The sequence below is a fragment of the Lethenteron reissneri genome, chromosome 23 (assembly GCF_015708825.2).
Source record: "Lethenteron reissneri isolate LAM-NWPU_2019-01 chromosome 23, ASM1570882v1, whole genome shotgun sequence".
NCBI lineage: Eukaryota > Metazoa > Chordata > Hyperoartia > Petromyzontiformes > Petromyzontidae > Lethenteron > Lethenteron reissneri.
The window spans coordinates 15,162,019-15,179,052 of record NC_083801.1 but is presented as its reverse complement, the minus strand read 5'-3'; the positions used below and the strand labels follow the sequence as shown (position 1 = coordinate 15,179,052).

Sequence of the window (17,034 nt, the reverse complement as noted above, 5' to 3'; positions counted from 1 at the left end):
GCGTGTGTGGCTTCGTGTGGGAGGAAACTGTAGAAGCGGGGTAAACTCAATCACGCATTGGAGGGGGCGACACTTGGCACTGACATCTTCTGGCCATCTCGCAGTCACACGCCTGCTACATCTGGCAAGCACTGCATGGTGGTCACCCATCCAAGGTACTAACCAGGCTCAGGCCTGCTTAGTTTCTCAGATCGGGTGTGTTTAGGGGTGATTTGAGCATATGTTGAGGATGAATAAGGGCTATTTGTGAACGTGAACAATAGAAAAAACCCTTGGTCAACACAATATTGTGGAGGCGTGATACGGGTCAAGGAATTCCCTGCCCTTCGTGTGTCCCCTCTACCAGCTGAACTAATGTGACGTTTACCCAAACACCGCAACATTATCGTCACAGAGAACTCAGTGAATATTGGGAGAGAGAGACCCTTGTGATCTCTATGTGCACGGCCAGCATACACACAACTCAAGCTTAGTTATGGGCTTCATTCTTTATTTGCCCGGGTTAAATGTGGTCGTGGTTGAAAAGGGGTCGGCATGCTCCCATCCCCCCTATAGTCACCCTAGGCTACACGGTGATCCCAGGCGATATAACAACGCGGTTTCTGTGTACCCTCGTGTGGAACATACAGTGGAAAACATTTCTCTCAACAACAGTGAGGTTCTGTTTTCTAAGCAGGCGTCATTTTTAAATCTCGAAAAGATTGGGAGTGAAATTATTTCAAATGACATTTGTGGAACTTTATTTTTGGAAAGTATTTCAATACATTCAATTATTAATCTGAATCTTGTTTTCTGCACGAACCTGTCTGACTTTGCTTACTTTGCCAATGTTTATAGTGCTAACGAGCAACTTTACCCCCCCTCAGAGAGCTCTCAGCCGTGTGCGCTTCGGTGAAAACGAGAAACGTACGTTGAGTGTATTTGGCTGCTATACATTTGAACATGAGCCACTTCGTTGAGCCATCATTTGTTTTCAAGTCGCCTCTGAAAAAAGAGCCAAATAGCTCAGTGGGTCTTACCTGGTAAAATAAAATGGAAAAAAAAACCTGCAGTGTGTTGTTGCTTTCACTTGTTGACCAATGTCTCCCTTACTCAAGCGACTTCTTGTCTCAGTGGATTCTCAACGAGTGCAATATTGTGTTGAGTTTGACATGCATTTTTTTATCTCCTCTCCCATACACGCCAAAAAGTTTAAGGACAACGTAAAATACAATATACAGTATTCATGAAAATATTGAATCTTCGTAACTCGACCCGAAAATGTGCCTTGTTCGGTCCTCTGATGCCCCCTGGCGTCTTATGCTGGACATAGCAAACATGACTGGCAGTCGGTGTCATACGAGGTCACGATGCGACTACGTAGCGGCCCTCCCATGTTCCGGGCTATTTGACGCAAATCATCAGCAGCAGCATCATGACGTGCCAATAACTGTGTGAGTTTACATAGCGCAAGTTGACATAGCGTGGTAAAGTCCTGTATGGTCAAATAACTCCCATGAACGACAGGGCGAGGGGACAAGGTCATCCAGCAGTAGACCGTTGCGAAAATCACACTAAATGTGGAATGTGTGAAGAGTACTGTCTAGCCAAATGAAACTAATTGTAAAAAAGAATGCTAAAACATACAAGATGCATCCCACTTAACATCAGTACATACGTACGTCTTTATTATTTTTTCCCCAAATGTGGTTAACACACATTGAGTGAGACATTTCTACTTGCGTAAGCAGAGTTGTTTCTCTGACATGGAATTTAAAACTCAGTGGCAGTATCTTGAAAAACGTAAAACAATTAACGAAGTATATTGGGCAACGTAAGAAATCGCAGCAGAGAACACCGCTTTGAATGTTTATTTGGACATGTCAATGTATGCAGTAAATATACCAAATGTGCACAGTCACCACGTGTGCACTAACACCGCACGCACTCCAGTTGCACAAGCTTACGGGGGCAATCACGTCACTGCACAAGCGCAGCTTGCGGAGTTACCATACTTATGCAAATAACAAAACAAAATCACAAGTGTGAATGCAATGAAATATACGCCATCGTCTCAACCGTATGTTTTTTTAACTCCACACTTTTACATTTCAAACAACAGAAAAAAGTCAATTACACCGGACGCTACAATGCACCACTTAAAATATATCAACTCAACGCAAGTACCTACACAGCTCATGTACACTACACGAGTGTTAATACTCAAATATCGAACACGCAAACATAAGTAATGCATACTACACATGAATCAAAACAATAGATTCCAAAATACCGCTGCAAATTCTATTTATTGTAGATTTAGTTGAGTGACGGCAGTATTCTACCGTACTGAGAAACATGGAATCTATCATACAATGCTGAGATTTTTTTTACACTTGGGAAAATCTGTATTTTATTTTCACCTGTGTCTAAAAACGACAAAAAAACCAAGTACTCCCATGAGCACTCTTCTTCACTGTCGTCTGCAATACGGACCACAATGCACCGCACTGGTCCACTATTGCACTCGCGTAATCATAGTATAGACCACAGATCTAACCAGAATAAAGTTACATCGCGTCCGGCTAAATCCGGTGCACTGGAGACATACTGCATACAATGAATGGTAATGGCCTTTCCAGTCAAATTACCATGTTCTTATCACTGTTCTTGCACAGCAATGGATACCGTTATCAGCTGTGCACGGCAAGTGTAATGTGAAAGCGCACCATGTAGCATCCAATGAGCAGTGAGCAAAGTGCAGGTTTTTTTTTTGACTCGGGGCACTGGTGTTTGTGTCCTCATGCTAAGTTGAAGTTCAAGCCACCGCATTTAATAGTCTCCATAGGCTCCACAGACCATGTCAAATGCATAGACCTGCTCAAGCATGCACCAGTGTGCACAGAAATTCTCTAAACGTCGCTGCTCGGCTTCTTTTCCACCCAGTGTCGCAGCTGCATGCAGAGCGCTGACTTAGGCCGACCTGCACATGCGCGGGCATGCAGACAAACGAGCGGGTGGGATGGCAGGAGTGCGAAGACGAAAGCCATATACGTGGCGTTCGGGCGGCAGGCTCTGACACCCATTGCTCTAACCGCAGGCCGTAACAGCCAAAATCTTCCCCGAGTGTCACGCTGCGCCGAGTCCAGTTTAACTTCAGACAGTTTGATCAACACACGCAAGACGAGGTGCAACATCTCGCTGAACAGCGCTGTCCTGGAGTCTTAGTGGTGGTTCACATGCACGGCGCGTTTGAAGGGGGTTTGGAGTGGCGGGTGGGTATGTGGGGTTGGTGGTCCGTGCACAGAAAACCGCCTCGCTGATGGGTTTTTTTGTTATCCCTGGTACCGCTGGCATCACTGCGCCGATCCAGGCGTGGGCGGACGAATCTTCTTCTTCTTGGAGCTGGAATTAGAGCCGGAGCTAGAGCCGGCGCCGCTGGAGCCGGAGAGAGAACCCGCTGGGGGAGGCTTTTTCTTCTTTTTTGACTCGGAGGCGTTTGTGCCTTCAGCGCAGAGGACAGAGCACACAGCAAAGGTTCCTACACTTTCAAGGAAAAGCACACACTCCACTGGTGACTTTTAAAAATCACCTGAAGATGTTTTGTTATGGATGCATTAGGATGAAACATAAAAGCACATTAACTAGCAATAATTGGCACATGCAACAATTAAATGATACGCAATTACTTTCAGAAATTATGTGAAAAGAGTCGAGGGACACAACACAAGGTAAGTTAACTTTGCGGTGCAAAAGCAAAAATGTTCTGTCTACACATTAAGTCTCTGATAAATTTCAAAAGTGCAAAAGAAGCGTGGCTGCGATAATTAAACAGGGAGAGAGGTGGTGGTAGGAGAAGTGAGGACTCCGGAGACAGAAAGACTGCACTGACTCGCTTTGGAGGAGACCGAGTCGGAGGGTGAGGTATCGTACGACGTGCTGTCCCCCACGTCAAACCCATCCACATCCACATCCTCCGGCTCCATCAGCGCACTCCTGCGAGGCAAAGAACATGTTACAACCTGAGCAGGCAAGGAAAACAGTGAATACCATATCCATGATTAGACCAATAATAGGCTTATGACCAAATCACCTGCAAAACACACCGATCCTATCAAGATCTCAAAAGCTAAGCAATGTTGAGCCTGAATAACGCTGAAATGGGTGACCACAATGCACAAAACAGGTGTCATAGGCTGCTGCAGGGCAACGTTGTCAACAGAGGGCAGAGCAGCAATATACACTGTTGCACTGTACTGTTTTTTTAAATCTATGCTCCCCACCTACATCAACCCCCGCTGACTAGCGGGGAAGTTCGGTCAAACTATCTCCACCACCCGCAAAGCATGTGAGAGAGGCGCCCTCATCCAGCAGTGGATAGACAAAAAAAAGAGCTGTACATGCAATGGCGGAGCCAGGATTTTCAGGTAGGGGGGGGGAAACCCATCCAGCAATGAAAAATGATAGGAGTTGTTAAAAGACACGTGTGCGGCAATGGCACAGCCATCGATCGAGGGTCGAATTCGAACCGTGTGTGATCAGCATCGCGCTCGCTGAAGGTGAATGCCTTCTGGGAAGTCGTGGACCCTATACGCAACTGCGCACAATTCTGTGAGTCACTTATAACTGCTTTGCCGTTACTTATTGCCAATTATGGACTCAAACTATTGTCCTATCATCTCATAGAGTCCCTGGCACGTAATAATATGCTGCACAGTGGCAGTGGGGGTATTAAAATAACGATGTATTACTAATAAACCCCAATTATCCGATCAAAAATAGGGATTTCGATCGGATCATTGGGGGGGCAACGTGCCACCCCACCCCGCCCCACTGGCTCCGCCAGTGTGTACATGTACGCATATGGAAAGGTTATCACTAATACACGATCTGAACTATTTTAATTAATAAGGCCAATGCTTAAAAAACGGTGTATTCCACTTGAACAAAAGATGTATTCAGCACAGGCAAACAAGCATTGAGAAATCCTCACCGTATGCAACTTCCCTAAGCCCCAAAAAAACATCATCTTGCATGAGGCTCCACAATATCCGGTGTGAAATAAATATACAAAATAAGACTTACCAATGTGAAGAAACACCTCTCCCATTGTAACCAGCAATGTTCAGTGTTAACAAGGCAAAAGGACCAAGCACACAAAGCACAGACGGACACAAGGCGGAATGCAGCCACGCAGGACGAGAAGCAGAGATGTCAGTACGAGACCGTCCGTCGTCCAGCAGAGGAGAGAATGTCCGGTAAAGATGAGAATGCCTGGGGTGAAGGCGGTCAACGGTGCGAGGACTCACCCCGACGGCCCGAGCAGGAAGAGCCGGACGGAGCGGCGCTGATCGTCTGTGTGCTGCGGACAGCGATGGGACCTACGGGGAAGCGTTTCATCGTTGAACACCGCGTACGGCCTTCACGGGCTCACAGGATAGGCCGCTTCAAAGGAAAGCTCTGCAGCCTCATACTTGTGTCATGGAACCTTCACTTAGCCGTTCAGACCAAAAAAATAGAATGCGAAATTTATTTGAAAATATTATTTTCATTTCACGTGACCTTATGTCTTCTGCTAAAATGGTAAGCGATCCCTCAATTAGGTCGCTGCTTCCGAATATTAGCATAAACAAGGTTATCTGCTCCAAATTGCAGCTAGCATTCACTAAAGGGCATCATGTTAGGGGGTAAGTGGCCTGATGGATAAAATGCATTTTGTTAACAAAACTTAAGATGGGTGTAATTAAGGTCTTGAATAAAGTCATTGTAAAAGGAAAGCAATGTTCATGTTCGTATATTCACACAAACAACTGCAATCAGTGGTGACACAGGCATCCATTTAATCAGCGCAACTAGTAACATAGATTCACGTTTACACTGCACGCACGTGATTAAAAGAAAATTTTAAAGGGTTAATAGCAATGCGCCACTCAGCCAAGCAGTTACGAAACAGAAAGTACTTTGTGCTGCCATTTGACCCTTCGCCTCACCTGGTGCACATCTTCTTCGTGTGTTCAGACACCACACCGCATTGCTGCAAATCGAGAGGCACAAATAAATCCCCCAGAACGGAAAGGGATGGCCGCGACGGAACAATGGTCTGCATGCGTGCTGCGTGCGAGGACGTAACGTACGGTACTCAGGAAGGATTTGAGCTCCTGGGGTCCCAGGCTCTCGTAATTTATGGAACTGGTGCTACCAGCATTGCTGGAACTGGGAATCTGGCATGTCTGCAAGGTAAGGTTTCGGGCAGACACACTACGTTTAACATTCCTTAGCCTCTATAATGATACCTGAATTTGGGTACATGCATTATTTACATAACAGATATAGATCCATCAATGCAAATGTTCCAGGTTCCCAATATTAAGCAATTACACAGATAATTATGGTTGTTACAAATGATAACCGGAAAACCGGTAACCATTTTCAGAATCGATAACCAGTTCCGAAAGTCAGGAACTGGTAAGTTTCCGATAAAATGCTCGTAACGAAGCATGCATCGGGACACGCGAACACGTATGAACGGCACAACGGCCTAAGTCCTCGTTTCTCAGTTAGAAGGTAAAGGTGTAGGCCTCCATCTGCCTCCACGAGAGGGAAGCTCTAGAAGTAGAGGGAATTCGATCCACTTTTTCCACGCTGACCAGACGTCTTGGAAGTGCTGGGCGCACCCACAATTTACCCCGAGACACGATCTGCCGATCGAATGGGTGTGCTCTGTACCCATTTACACAGATGGTTGGACACAGGTAGAGAGATGGGGTAGAAATATGCCCCATCCATTGATTCAAAGTTTGTGCCGGGAGATGGAGTCGAACCAGCAACCTCCGGATTGCAAGTTCACTCTGCTAACCAGAGTCGAACCAAAAACCGGAACCGGTAACCGGAGTTAATCCATTATTTTCATGAACCAAAATGGAAAAAAATAGGATTTGGTTACTGGTTTTAACCGGTTCAAACTATCAAAACATATAGCACTTGTAGCTGCGGTGTTAAAAATGAAAATGGCTGCGATTCCTTGGCCAATTTCACTTTTATGTATGCCACTATAGAACATTTGTCGTGGTCCCTCGGCGAGACGACTTGTGCTCAGAGCATGACACTCTGCATAGGCGAGACGGTGGCACTCCGAGTCTTGGATAGCGATGTACACATGCGCACACAGAGGCAAATACAGGCCTAGAGCTGCCAATTTTGCCGATTAAATCATATTAATTGAAGGGGGTTAACTCTAGCATTAGCTACAACATAACCATTAAACATTTAAAGGTAATGTGATAAATGCTATACAATGCTTATTACTTGTTTTCATTGCTCATGGTGTATCCAATATTGTATTGTTCTGTACTTTTGCATTTGCATGAATGCATACACCATGAGCAATCAAACGAAGCAATACACATTGCATGCCAATTGATTCGTCTGATTGCTTTGTTTGGGTCCTTGTTTTGATACTTTTCTAATATTGCAAAAAAAACAATAAACCACAAAACGAACACACGTACACAAAAACACAACAAAGCAATCAACGTTCCATATACCATAAGCAATCAAATAAAATAAAAGCATGTATATTCTTAAAAATAACATTGTAGGTGACACGGGTCTGTTTTGCTATTTCTGAGCTAATATGCATATTTGAACTGTTTAAACTGATTTGTAGTAAAAGGGAACTCAACTTTCTGAGACCATTTTTGTGAACCTGAACATCCGTTGATTCGACTCCCTGATGCTAACCATTAGTCATCTTCAGGTTTCCATGAAAAAGTCAAAGCTGTTATGTTAACTACTACTACACATCTACATGTACGCCAAACTGTAAACTAGTTTTTCATGAGGTTACCAATTATGCTAAACTATTTTAATAACCCTATAAATATTGTGCATCTTACCATTTAAAATGCGCTCTTCTATTGGGAAACAATGTTACAAGGTGCAAGCAATTAAGTGTACCTTTACAGATTCTGAAGTTGCTCCACCAAGGTCCCCTGAAAGACATTTTAAATGCATGTTTATTATAAATCTAATGGTATACAAGCACGCTCAAGATAGTATACAACCTTAAAAGTATGTCAGGTTACAGGTACACGGTTGTAAGATTTGCATTCACGAGTTCTCGTCACTTTCTGTATTCCAAAATTGTCGAGCTTGTGAACAAATGGAATTTTGTTCTGATTGGCCAGGATATTTGATGGGTGAGAGCCCAGGAACATTTAAAAAAAGGAAACTGAGTGCATTTGAAGGCTGTTGGAGAATGGCGTAACTTGAAGAAGTTAGGAGACAGTTGGCAATCTTCTGGACGGAATGACAAATCTTATATATAAAGGGGGTGTGACAGGAGCACGGGGGCACCTTTAGAGAGCATCTTCCTATGAGTGTTGGTGTTATGCCCAAAATAAAGTAACCCTTACAGCAGTACACCAATGTGGACTTCCTTTCATATGTATTTAGGTTGTTTGATGGCAACCTGTGAACTGCTAGTTATTTTCAGACTCTACTGCCAGTTCTGAAAGTCAGGAATCGGTAAGTTGAGTGGAATTTTAGTAAGTATTCTTTAGATTGGCACAGGCAGACGTACAAACGGCACAGCAGCCAAAGTGCATTTTTCCTCATTTCAAGGTAAAATCCTGCAGTTGCTTGCTTACGTCACCACTGGCTTACGAGTCCCCATTCGCAGGGAGCTCTAGGGAGCGTTTGGTCTCCTCTTTCAGGCTGACCACACTTATTAGAATAGGTGGGTGTGCCCACAATTTAACCCACCATACACCAACTGGCAATCGAATGCGACGTACCACTATGTTTACTGCTGGGTGGACAGCCGCGAGGGGGATTTAAGAAACTCTCCCCATTGATTCAACTTCTGCGCTGGGAGATGGAATAGATCTATTGACTCGGGATTCTAAGTCCACTGTTGCTAACCATTACACCGTGGCCGCTCCCTTCATATTTGAGTTGAAAAAGTAAACATTCTGTTTATTGCCAGAGATTTCGATATATGCGCCAAACCAAGAACATGTTTTTCCCCTTTTTGGTTACCGGGTATGAAAAAAGAGAAGATTGTAACAATGCTATGCATGCATGCATACATAGTATGTATGCAGCTGACAGATCCCACATTTCCACACTTCGTACCATTCTTGTGCCTGACGGGCTTGGCTCTTCTGGGCGAGTTGGGATTCTGTAGCGACAGCAGTGGCTTTCACATTAAAGTTGATCACACTGCATTGTAGCAGTTAATCATCGGTTTGTCTGTGATGTCAGTCCATAAAAACTTACCTTCTCCACCTTTCTCTTCTTGGCTGCAAATGACAAAATTTAAAAGTCATGACTTAGGCATTGCATCTGAAGCAATATCAGCAGTACAGCAATAAACGTGGCACACTGAGATTGCAAACATCGTTAGAACCATAAAAAATATATAATGTCATTGTTATTGTGTATATGTTTCACTAACATATGTAAGCATATTGGCAATCTGGAAATAACGGGATACAAAGAAAAACTTGTCCTACTTTTAAACGATTCAATCGCTTGCGAATCTAATTAAATCACCAAGATAACATGCACGTGACCAAAATAATCCAGATATAAAATATACATTTAGTATTGCCATCCAGGGAAATGCAGCAAAAAAAATACGGCGATTATTTTTTTCGTTTTCATTACATAGCAAAGCAAGTGAATGTGTTAAATTCGCAACAAATACAAACTGTGACAGCGTCATCAGCTTCTGCACCTGCAGCGGGCGGACCTGTCCTTGACGCACCTTTCTTCTCGGAGCTGTAGGACCAGTCGTTGTCATTCACATCGTCGTTATCCTCCGGGTCGCTTTCTGATTTAGTCATGTTGTTGCTGTTGCTGTTAGCAAGCCTGCAGCATAGCCACAAGGTGTCCACTTTAAACACTGTACGCTCACCATTAACGATCTCTTCGGCTTATGAAGTGTAGACTGCTTGCGGTTGAGACACCAGCTGCTCGGCACATTCACCACAATTTAGTAATCATAAACCACACCTGCGTACATATTATAGCAGAGGCCTGTGGACCCCAATGGGAATAGGGTAACCCTCAATAGCGGGAATGCAAATATTGAAGACTGTCAAGTTTGTACGAGTAGGGTCTATAGCAAAATTCACGATGTTGATAGATTGGTTCAATAGCCTTGCCTGCACCCTCACTCATGTAATACAATATGGAAATAGAGTCGTCATAGACTAACACCTCTGGCGCGTTGCCCATTTAAAATACAACTGTTCATTCAAGAGAATGAAGAAACAAAAAGGACTAAGACAAAATCATGCATTTTTCAGGAGTGAATTTAGTTTTCTTTATGTGGTCCATTGCCACAAACACACCCGAAATCCAGCGGTCTGAAGGCAAGAGTTGTTGGATCATGTATATTTGTGCAACTCTCAAAACTGCTGGCACGAAAGGCGACCATGAGCTGGCAGTATGGCAAATAAGTCGGTGAAACCAATCGGTGTGACCCTTTGAATGTTTAACTCTCATGCGCTTGGGCATTCTCCAGTTGCTCCGGTTCCCTCACACATGTGTAACGCTCCTTAAAAAAGTAAAATTGGACAAACACCTTCATGTAGAGCCCTGATGAAAACAAATCTTCGGACTAAGGAAGCCTTTCCTGGAATGAATAAATCACATTATCATGAAGAGCACCACTTTTGCAAAGCAATCCCTGTGCCCAATTGAATGAGCGGCAGCTGCCGGCAGGAGAGAGGGCAGCTTCACTTCCCCCTCTCTGCGTTGCGTGGACACCAAGCGCGGTGGTGGGGAGGAAGAGGGGTGGGAATCTGGCTCGCACCTGCGGTTCGCCAGGCGGCTGCTGTTGCGCCCCATGCCAAGGCACTTCTCCAGGTGCGGCGCAAATCGAGCGGCCGCAATCGTTCGCCCACAGTTGGGGCACTCGCAGTCGCGGTTCTTGCACTGGTTGAACACCTGCCCGAAGACGTCCACGCCCGCCTTGTCCACGATTTCTGAACCGGAATGAGAAGGTGGTGGTGGCGGCAGCGGCAGTGATGGTGCCAGGTGATTGGGTGGGGTCGGGTAGGGAGCGAGGCGTGTGAGAGCGCAAGTTGCACTTCTGGTTGCCATCACGCTCTGCAACGTGCACTATAAAACACGAGTCTAAAAATAACATTGCCATCATTTTAGTCGATATTATGCAAATTTCTCCATGCTGCAGCAGGAACATCCAACGGGCAGTTTGCAAAATACAAATATTTAACATGCAAATTGAACTGCATTCACAATGCAATTTTCATCAAGGCACCCTTCAAGGCACTCTCAAGGTAACAGGACATTAATTGGATACCACATTTTTTTTTACCATGCATGTGAATGGCTCCTCTTCCACCACTCACCAAACTCCTGCATGCCCTCGGGGTCCATCTCGTCGATGAAGAAGAAGCCGCACTTAACCGAGCGATGAGCCTCCAGACAAAGTCCCAGGCACACATCCTCCACCAGGTCACCGTACACCTCCTGCACTATCGCCTACCACCACACGCCACAACAAGCAGGGTTCAGTACAACGCACCAGTATATTTGAGCAGTGCACACACCCAGTGTGGTACTCTAAGAGGATCATTTACGGGTCCATAAATCAGAGCTCAAGAGGCAGAATGCGGCATCGTGAGGGAGAGGGGCGCCTCGTAGAGTGGAAGGAGATTTAGGACCTCAATTGGGGCCTCAATTGGGGCCTAGGGAGAAAACGGCGGTTTAACAATTACAGTATCTCGTTTGGCTTGGTGATCATACACAGTGGATAAGCACACGAGCGATGCCTGAATGGGCAAATGCCTGTGAATGTGCATGAATTCAGAGTATGTATACTAAAGGTGTGTGTGCTTGACAAACTGAATCTAATGTGTCTACCTACAGGATACATGTTATACCATAAAGAATGCGTTGCGAGATTGCTTAGATTGCAAAAGGAAGTGCTGAACATTATGGGGGTGGGGTAATGTACAAATGCCTAAATATGAAGCCACATATTCACCCTTAACAATTGTGCTGGAGTATGCTGTCAACATGACACTAGCACAAAAACTAACTGTGTTCCGTAAAAAAGGTAAACACGACACAAATATTACATCACTGGGTAAAAATGCAGGGCGTAACACAACAGTCTGCCAATAAGCACTGTCCGATCATGTAACCTTTCAGAGCGAAAAGTGCTGAAAGATTTGTCAATCAATATCAACACTGTCCGTGTACTGTATGTACACATTACCCGTTCCACAACCAGTTACAGAAGTGGGTTCATAAAGGCCGCTAACACGAATCAATAAAGAGACGCGGCTATTGTTTAGACGAGCCGCTATGGTGACTTGCGGTGGTAACACCTCACTCATCAACATGCGACAAACATCTGGGTTCACAGGGTACACACTGCAGTCCAACGGAATCACTTCCTGATGATGTCGTGAATAATTGACTCACCGAAGCTGTAGCGATGAGCACAGATTTTAAAGCACCGAAATGCACAGCCAAGCTTTGTATCCGTAACGCTTACGGCTTGAGACGGCCATAATCGCATTAACATTTTAAAGCGCGCCTGCAGTCACACCGTGCGGCCAATTGTAATGACAGTCACATACGTGACAATGATTTGGTTTTCCTTTTAAACCCGCAATATGAAATGACCGCGTGGGGGCAAAGGTGCAGTGGTTCATGCGGCTGACATCAGGTGCTCTGACCTGGTCCCGAGTTCCCCCTATAAAGACACAGATCCCCCGTATAACCTTAACAGGATGTTGGGGCAAGAGCTGGGTAGTCAAACGCCCGGCCGCCTTTGTATCTCCAGCCTCACTTGAGGCCGAGTCGACCGAGCAGGGAATCGAACTCGGGTCGCCGGGTAGCTCAAGTGCAGCGCGCTCACTGCCACACCACCGCTCAACCACGTGTCCCCCTCTACACCACCACCACCACCCCCCTGAACAGCAAACCCGCAGCTACCAGCGTTGACGCACCAATTAAAGCCCCCCCCCCCGCCATGACCACCGCTCAACCACGTGTCCCCCTCTACACACCACCAACACCACCACCAACACCACCCCCCCTGAACAGCAAACCCGCAGCTACCAGCGTTGAAGCACCAATTAAAGCCCCCCCCCGCCATGACCACCGCTCAACCACGTCTCCCCTCTACACCACCACCAACACCACCACCCACCTGAACAGCAAACCCGCAGCTACCAGCGTTGAAGCACCAATTAAAGCCCCCGCCATCACCACCGCTCAACCACGTGCCCCCTCTACAACACCACCACCACCCCCCTGAACAGCAAACCCGCAGCTACCAGCGTTGACGCACCAATTAAAGCCCCCCCCCGCCATCACCACCGCCACGGCGTGGAGCCCCAGCAGTGGATTGTATAACGGTTGCAAATGATTACTTTTGTCACAAGCCAAGTCGAATGGGAAAATGGAAGGCGCTGATCAAATGACCCCCTGGTTTTGTGTACGCGATTGTTTTAAAAGGTGGAACCTCTCTTTCTCTTACCTCCATGTCCAAGCCCACCAACTCGCGCCCTCCGAATTCACCGCAGCCTCCTCCTGTCGCACACACAACACGCGCACTCGTGTAGGCGACGCATCTCGTCTTTCGCCGTATCCAACACACGTCCCACGCTCATTTGGCACCGCCGAGACGAATTGAAGCGAGCTCAGGAATTAAGCGACACAATGGACCGGGGCAAGCCAGCAGGAGTAAGTAAGAAACAAAGCGGAGCCACACACACACACCCACATCCGCCACGAGTCTGTGTACCTTCGACCATTTTGCACACGCGCGTTTAAATCACCGACATCAGCCAAGACGATTCCCCGTGTGTACCCCTTTTAAAACGGCGCACAAAGGGTTTGCCCGTCCGTGGTCACAGAACCACGCACGACCGCCTTCGTCTCTGCCCCACCACGACCACCACCTTCCCCACCGGTGCCCGTGTTTACACCGCACAAAGTCCTCACTAATGGCCCGAATGGGCCCTCCTCGGTTACTCGGGAGGCCAGGGACCGGTTGGCGACTTCACTCGCCACCGACGTCAAGCCGTGGCTGGGGATTTGAAACTCAACCCGCAGGGTTCGGAGCGCCACTCGCTCACCCTGGCACACACACATACACACATACATACACATACACACAGGCACACACACACAGAGATACACACACAGACACACACACATATACACACTGGCACACACACACATACACACACTGGCACACACACAGATTCACACACACACAGAGATACAGACACATACACAGAGACACACACACAGATACACAAAGACCCCCCGTATAGCCTTAACGGACTGTAGGGGCAAGTACTGTTAGCGAGCACCTATGAAGGCCGGCACGGCACACGAGGGAGTGGGTGGCCAGCACCACGCCCGACCGCCTTTGTCTCCCTATTGGCAATATTTACACACCGCACCAGGTACTCATTTGAGGCTGAGTCGACCTAGGGGAGGCCCGGGACCGGTTCAGATACAGACACACACAGTTACACACACACAGATACAGATACACACAGACACACACAGATACACACACACAGATACAGACACACACAGATACAGATACACACACAGATACAGATACACACACAGATACACACACAGATACAGATACACACAGATACAGACACACACAGATACAGACACACACACAGATACACACACACAGATACAGACACACACAGATACAGACACACACGCACAGATACAGACACACACGCACAGATACAGACACACACGCACAGATACAGACACACACAGATACACACACACAGATACAGACACACACAGATACACACACACAGATACAGACACACACAGATACACACACACACAGATACAGATACACACACACAGATACAGACACACACAGATACAGACACACACAGATACACACACACACAGACACACACAAAGACACAAAGATCTGGCGAACTCACGCTCTTCCGTGCTCCTTGGCAAGCGAGTGACACAGACAAGCAATGTCGAGAGACGCATACGTGGGGATGTGTCCCCTCCTCCTCTCTCGCTATGGCTCCTCCGTACGACCACCTCCAGGGTTCAGAGGAAGGGGGCTTCACTGCTGCTGATGCCGCTGCTGTTGTTGGTGGTGGTGGTGAGCGAGTCTGTTGATATTTGGAACTCGAGAAAGAGAAACCAGAAGGGATGGAGTCCACCGTGTGGGAACTCTGCAAGGGTAAAACGTCTGCTTGGGTTGAAGCGTTTCAAAGTGAAGATTATTCTTCTTATTCAGAGGTTGTTGGTAGTTGGTGGTGGTGAAGCTGAGGAAGGAGCCGAGCTCGAATCTGTTTGGGTGCTGACGGAGCCGGGAGAGGAGAAATCCAAGGAACCTTGGTCCCTGTGAAGCAACCCAGGTCAAGATGTGTTAAGGGTCTACTGCTGCTGCTACAGGTGCTTCTCTAATCTGCTACAGATGCTTCTGATGTCGATGGTGATGAAGCAAAGCCCACAGACATAAAGAGAATCTTACAAGCAGCTCCACTCTGCTCAGGCGAAGTCTGAACGAGACGCGGGTCCCTTGTGCAGGTGACAGATCCGAGCCGACGAACACTTCGATTCCTCCAGGTGCAGAGAGCCACCCGTAAAGAAGCCCCGAGTCGTTCTCGATTTAGACGATGATGGAGCCAGAGCCGGCGAAGATGACAATGATGGACGAGAAAGCGCAACTCGCCGTATTCCTCCCCGTGAATGAGCCCGGATTGGGACTGGCTGTTACTGGCCACAACCGCACCTGCTGCCAATGCTTGCGCTGTTGCTTCTGCTGCTGCCTCTGCTTGAGATGATGATGAAGATGAAGAAGAGGACGAGAGGAGACAGCCGAGGGGTGAGAATCCTCCACGAGCGGCGCGTCTCTGCGACGAGAACGTGGGTGTCTGTCTACTTCGGTTACGAGGCAACCACCACCGTCACCACCGCTGCTGCTGCTACTGCCGTTGCCGGCGAGGAAGAGAAATGCGCGGCTGATCGAGGAGGAGGATGAGGAGGAGGTGGAAAGGACTCGTGGAGCCCGTGGGGTCGCCGGGCAGGCCGCTTCACGGGCATCGCCCGGGCCGCGAGGGGCGGCGGCGGCGGCGCTCGGAGAGGCGAGGGCCGCCCGGCAGCGCGCGGCGGCGGCGGCCACCGCCCATCGCCAGAACCGTAATCACGCGCGGTTGTTGCTGTTGTTGTTGTTTGACGACTGTAGCATTCGCGCCGTTGTTATTGTTATCGATAATACATCGGCGTGGGCAGCGGATTTGAAATGAAATTAAAGAACAAGAGGAAGGGCAATTCCACCCCCCACCACCTTGTACAAGTCAGGCGGCGGCGGCCATGTTGGGTAAGGAGAAGGGGGTGTGGCCACGCGGTCTCCTCCAATCGAAACTCGCCGGCGGTCGTGACGTCACCGTAGCTGCGCGCAGTGTGGGGGGAGGGGGGTAAGGTGCGCAACGTTCGCTCGGCCACCGTTGCCCCTCCCCCCTCGCCCTCTCCCCGACTAAGATGGCGACCCGGGGCGATCGCGTCTCGACGACGTCACGCGCGATCTCGCGTCCACTTTTCATTCATGGAGCTTCCTGCACAACATCCGGGGCCCCCCACCCACCCCGATCGCCACGCCCACACGCGGGGTGGGGGGCGGGGCGGGGGCGGGGCTTGTGCGCACGCGCGTGCAGAGAGTGCGGAGCGGCATGAACCAGAGGTCGCAACCGGGTACCCGATACCCGTACCCTACCCGATACCCGTACCCTACCCGATACCCGTACCCTGCCCGATACCCGTACCCTACCCGATACCCGTACCCTACCCGATACCCGTACCCTGCCCGATACCCGTACCCTGCCCGATACCCGTACCCTACCCGATACCCGTACCCTACCCGATACCCGTACCCTGCCCGATACCCGTACCCTACCCGATACCCGTACCCTACCCGATACCCGTACCCTACCCGATACCCTGCCCGATACCCGTACCCTACCCGATACCCGTACCCAACCCGATACCCGTACCCTA

The 17,034-nt window shown here is 48.0% G+C and overlaps 1 protein-coding gene across 10 annotated transcripts; it reads right to left on the bottom strand.

The window, feature by feature from the left end:
- Window positions 1-1,836: 1,836 nt before the first annotated feature.
- Window positions 1,837-16,376, bottom strand: LOC133346081 (ataxin-7-like protein 3). 10 transcript variants are annotated; one of them, XM_061557412.1, is made up of 13 exons: window positions 14,961-16,376; window positions 13,505-13,557; window positions 11,361-11,493; window positions 10,802-10,973; window positions 9,749-9,852; window positions 9,259-9,281; window positions 9,115-9,178; window positions 7,936-7,970; window positions 6,114-6,209; window positions 5,970-6,013; window positions 5,289-5,360; window positions 3,872-3,975; window positions 1,837-3,484 (listed from the first exon to the last, which is right to left on the bottom strand). In XM_061557412.1, the coding sequence occupies exons 1-13, from the start codon at window positions 15,016-15,018 to the stop codon at window positions 3,336-3,338; spliced, it is 1,107 nt and encodes a 368-aa protein (XP_061413396.1). In that variant the 5' UTR covers window positions 15,019-16,376; the 3' UTR covers window positions 1,837-3,335. The 10 variants fall into 10 exon arrangements, with proteins under 10 accessions (XP_061413396.1, XP_061413397.1, XP_061413393.1 ...); XM_061557413.1 differs by having other exon boundaries at window positions 9,115-9,160; XM_061557409.1 differs by having other exon boundaries at window positions 9,719-9,852; window positions 14,961-16,375.
- Window positions 16,377-17,034: the final 658 nt, after the last annotated feature.